The sequence below is a fragment of the Coenobita brevimanus genome, chromosome 73 (genome assembly GCF_032717465.1).
Source record: "Coenobita brevimanus isolate Jiangsu-jjx chromosome 73, ASM3271746v2, whole genome shotgun sequence".
In the NCBI taxonomy this organism is placed as follows: domain Eukaryota; kingdom Metazoa; phylum Arthropoda; class Malacostraca; order Decapoda; family Coenobitidae; genus Coenobita; species Coenobita brevimanus.
In genome coordinates, this window is record NC_137026.1 from 35,689,392 (window position 1) to 35,693,948 (window position 4,557).

Sequence of the window (4,557 nt, forward strand, 5' to 3'; positions counted from 1 at the left end):
AAGAATGAGACGGAGAGAAAGGGAGAGAGGGTGAAGGATGAGAAGAATGGGGAGATGGTATGGGGAGAGGGTGTAGTATATTAGATAGAGAGAGAGAGACAGACAGACAGAGAGAGAGGGAGAGAGACAGAGACAGAGAGAGAGAGAGGGAGAGAGAGAAACAGAAGGAACAAAGGCAAAGGATGTGTGGGATTAGGAGCTGGAAAGATGGGGATTATGACTGTGATTACCACCTCTACCACAACTACCAACATTCACAACCACCACAACTACCAACATTCACAACCACCACAACTACCAACATTCACAACCACCACAACTACCAACATTCACAACCACCACAACTACCAACATTTTACGTGACACTCCATCTATCTATCTGTCTGTCTGTCTGTGTATCTATCTGTCTATCTCTGTCGCTATCTGTCTACCTGTATAGTTGTCTCTAGTATATATCTATCTACTACTAAATCTATCTACATTACGTATCTTTTTTCTGTTTTCCATTCCTCTCTCTCTCTCTCTCTCTCTCTCTCTCTCTCTCTCTCTCAGGTAGCTTTATATTACTGATAGAGAGATTGAGAGGGAGAGAGAGAGAGAGTCCTTCACCCATGAGATAGAATTAAATACCTCAATTCTTTCTCCCTCCTCATCAACAACCCCAGCCCGTTTTCATCGCCTCATATTTCCGTTTTCTTTGCAGGTCAACTCAAGCTGGCCGTGTACGAGAATTTCGGCCTTCTTACTATACACGGTAAGGCTGATTTTGGCTTGATTATTAGTGTTATTATTATTATTATTATTATTATTATTATTATTATTATGTTTCATTATTATTATTATTATTGTTATTATTATTATTATGATTGTTGTTGTTATTGTTAGTTCATTATTAGTATATTTTACCACAACTACCACCATCCACCACAACTACCACCATCCACCACAACCACCACCATCCACCACAACTACCACCATCCACCACAACTACCACCATCCACCACAACCACCACCATCCACCACAACCACCACCATCCACCACAACTACCACCATCCACCACAACCACCACCATCCACCACAACTACCACCATCCACCACAACTACCACCATCCACCACAACTACCACAATTTCTCTTTCTCTTTCAGTAATGGAGGCAAGGAAGTTAAAATCACGGCTGTCTAGCGTCTGCAACCCCTATGTCAAGGTGAGAGAGAGAGAGAGGGGGGATTTGAAGGGTGACAGAGAGAGAGAGAGAGAGAGAGAGAGAGAGAGAGAGAGAGGGGGATTTGAAGGGTGACAGAGAGAGAGAGAGAGAGAGAGAGAGAGAGATAGGGGGGATCTGAAGGGAGAGAGAGAGAGAGAGAGAGATAGGGGGGATCTGGAGGGTGACAGAGAGAGAGAGAGAGAGAGAGAGAGAGAGAGAGAGAGAGAGATAGGGGGGATCTGAAGGGTGACAGAGAGAGAGAGAGAGAGAGAGAGAGAGATAGGAGGGATCTGAAGGGTGACAGAGAGAGAGAGAGAGAGAGAGAGAGAGAGAGAGAGAGAGAGAGCATACCTTAGTCGTGATGTGGTTAGCGCTGAAAGACATGCAGCCCAAGAATTCACTGCGTCTTCCTCTTCTCTCCGTAAACCAGGAATTCCCAGCCTTTTCTTATAGCCCTACGTCCCCCTTTGGTCAGGGCCGTATTCATGACGCCCCCCTTCCCCTCTGACGCTTAAACAACGACGCTTTTATCTGTTCCATACGGATGCATAAGACGCAAGATGGCAGCGCTACACACGGTTGCTTGAAATGACGGTAGTGACGTTTTCCTGTCAAAGTTTCTTATACATATCTTTGGGAGTACCCTGTATGCACTGGAGTGGCCTAGCGCTGTGTTGAACTCTGATTACCCCACGCCCCCCCTAGCAATCTCAACCCCCCTCCCCCTCCCTCCAGGTTGGGAAAGGCTGCCCTAATCCCTCCCTGTCTCTCCCTCAGATCTCCCTGGTTCCGGACAGCGAGGAGAGGACTTTCTGCCGTACTCCTCTGGTCAGGGCCACCAACACCCCCGTCTTTGATCAGAAATTCAGTTTTGACTTCCTGCCTCAAGACTTGGACAAGAGGCTGTTAGTGTCCGTGTGGAGCAGGGATACGCTCAGGAAGTAAGTCTATCTGTTTATCTATCTATCTGTCTGTCTGTCTTCTAGTGTATGTGTGTGTCTGTCTATCAGTCTCTATTTACAAGCGATTTTTGGTGTTTGTGGGGACACGCTCAGGAAGTAAGTCTGTCTGTCTATCTATCTGTCTGTCTGTCTGTCTGTCTGTGTATGTATGTATGTGTGGATATATCTGTGGAGTAGTGTCTGTCTGTCTGTCTATCTGTCTGTCTGTCTGTCTATCTATCTGTCTGTCTGTATGTGTGTGCGTCCGCGTGTCTATCGAAGTCTGTGTTTTGTCTGTTTATCTATCTGGCTGTGTAACTATCTATCTCTGTCTATCTGTCTGTCTGTCTGTTTATGTGTCTCCCCGTCTCTGTCTGTCTGTCTATCTATCTGTCTATCTATCTATCTACAAGCTACTCATGATGTGTGTGTGGTGCAGAGAGACGGTTAGGAAGGAAGTGATTTTTGTCTATTTCTCCCTGTCTATCTCTCTTTCTATCTCTGTCTGTCTGTCTGTGTGTCGTTGAGATGCACTATGGAAGTATATAATCGTATTTCTATCTATTTGTATCTATCTACCTACCTGCCTACCCATCCATCTGCCTGTCTATCCACCTGCCTACCTACCTACCCACCCACCCGTCTGCCTACCTACCTGTCTATCCACCTACCTACCTACCCACCTACCTACCTACCTACCTACCTACCTACCTACTCACCCACCCATCTACCTACATACCTACGTACCTGTCAATCCACCCACCCACCCACTTACCTACTTACCTGTCAATCCACCCACCCACCCACCTACTTACCCACCTACCTACCTACCTACCTATCTATCTATCTATCTATCTATCTGTCTGTCTATCTATCTATCTACTGTAATTAAACCAAGCAGTTATCCTCCTAATTATAAGGTCACCCCCAGCATGGCAATTAACGTGCAGATATATTCAATCCTGCAATTAACTCTCTCTCTCTCTCTCTCTCTCTCTCTCTCTCTCTCTCACTCTCATTTCCTTTATTTTTCCCTTTGTTTGTTTGTTTGTTGCTTATTGACTTGTTTTATTTCTTCCTTCACAGACGCAGTGAATTCTTGGGCTGCATGTCATTCAGCGTTAATCACATCACGACTAAGGTATGCTCTCTCTCTCTCTCTCTCTCTCTCTCTCTCTCTCAGTCTTTTCGTCTCTGTTTATCTATCTGTTTATGCATCTGTCTATCTATCTCTCTGTTTATCAATGTATCTATCTGTCTATCTCATTCTGTCTTGGTCTATCTATCGTGTTCTTTTTCTAATATGGCATATGATTATCTATTACACTTAAGACCAAATGTATTTATCTATCTATCTATCTGTCTGTCTGGTGTATGAGGGTAGGGATGGAGAGAAGAGGGAGGAGAGAAGGAAGGAAGGAAGGAGAGGGGGAAGGGGAAAGGCAAGAATGGCAGGAGGGAGGGAAGGAAGGAAGGTGGAGAAAGTAGAGAAAGAAGGAACTGGAAGGAAGGAAGGGAGGGAGGGAGAGAACAGGTAGAAGGGAAGGAGGGAGGAAGAAGGAACAGGAAGGAGTGAAGGAAGACGTTGATGAAGGAAGGAGGAAGAAAAGGAGGAGGGAAAGTAGGGAAGGAAGGAAGGAATACGAAGAAGGAAGGAAGAAGGCAAAGTAACCCAGGAAGACGGATGGAGAAAGGCTTGGGACGAGAGTAAAAACTTTAATGTCGGAAATTCACGCATATCTCATTCCACAGGCGCAAATATCCCTCCAGTGGCGGGTGGAGGGAAGGAGGGAGACTGGAGGAATGCGGAAGGAGGGAGGGGGGAGGGAGGGAGGGAGGGAAGGACACCATATGATGAATGTTTACAAGCAAATTGATTTTCCGAAGCGGGTGTCACAGAAAACGGGGACGGCCATGTTTTGATTCGCTACGTTCTCTTTGATGGCGGTTTGACGGGTGACTTAAGGATTTTGACCACATTATTAATTTCATTTTTTAGACACCTTTAGCGTCTATATATACCCTTTCCTGATATTTACAGGGATATTATAGATTCTTTATTGTTATTTTTTGTCCAGTTTGATGCGAAATTTGCGTTAGAAGGAGTTTTTTTTATGTGTGAAAATGGATTTGCTTGGTACCTTTCCCAGAATATAAAAATAATTGAATTTTTACGTAAATTAGTGAGAAAGAGCAAGCCAACGTCTCCCTTAACGTAGAGAGAGAGAGAGAGAGAGATAAATGAACGTCAAACACCTGAAAATGGACTTGTGTGTGTGTGTGTGTGTGTGTGTGTGTGTGTGTGTGTGTGTGTGTGAGAGAGAGAGAGAGAGAGAGAGATAAGGAGAAATTGAAGTCTTGGGAGAGAGTAGTAAGCGGGGGGGAGGGGGGGAGGAAAGTAGAGGAGGAG

At 45.1% G+C, this 4,557-nt stretch overlaps 1 protein-coding gene across 1 annotated transcript in view; it reads left to right on the forward strand.

Moving 5' to 3' along the window:
- The first annotated feature begins 1,149 nt into the window (after positions 1 to 1,149).
- LOC145407533 (uncharacterized) overlaps positions 1,150 to 4,557 on the forward strand; it is a 100,580-nt gene continuing 97,172 nt past the window's right edge. The window contains exons 1-3 of the mRNA XM_080278457.1: positions 1,150 to 1,206; positions 1,984 to 2,147; positions 3,234 to 3,288. Coding sequence (XP_080134583.1) covers positions 1,150 to 1,206; positions 1,984 to 2,147; positions 3,234 to 3,288 — 276 coding nt within the window. The remainder of the gene's footprint in view (positions 1,207 to 1,983; positions 2,148 to 3,233; positions 3,289 to 4,557) is intronic.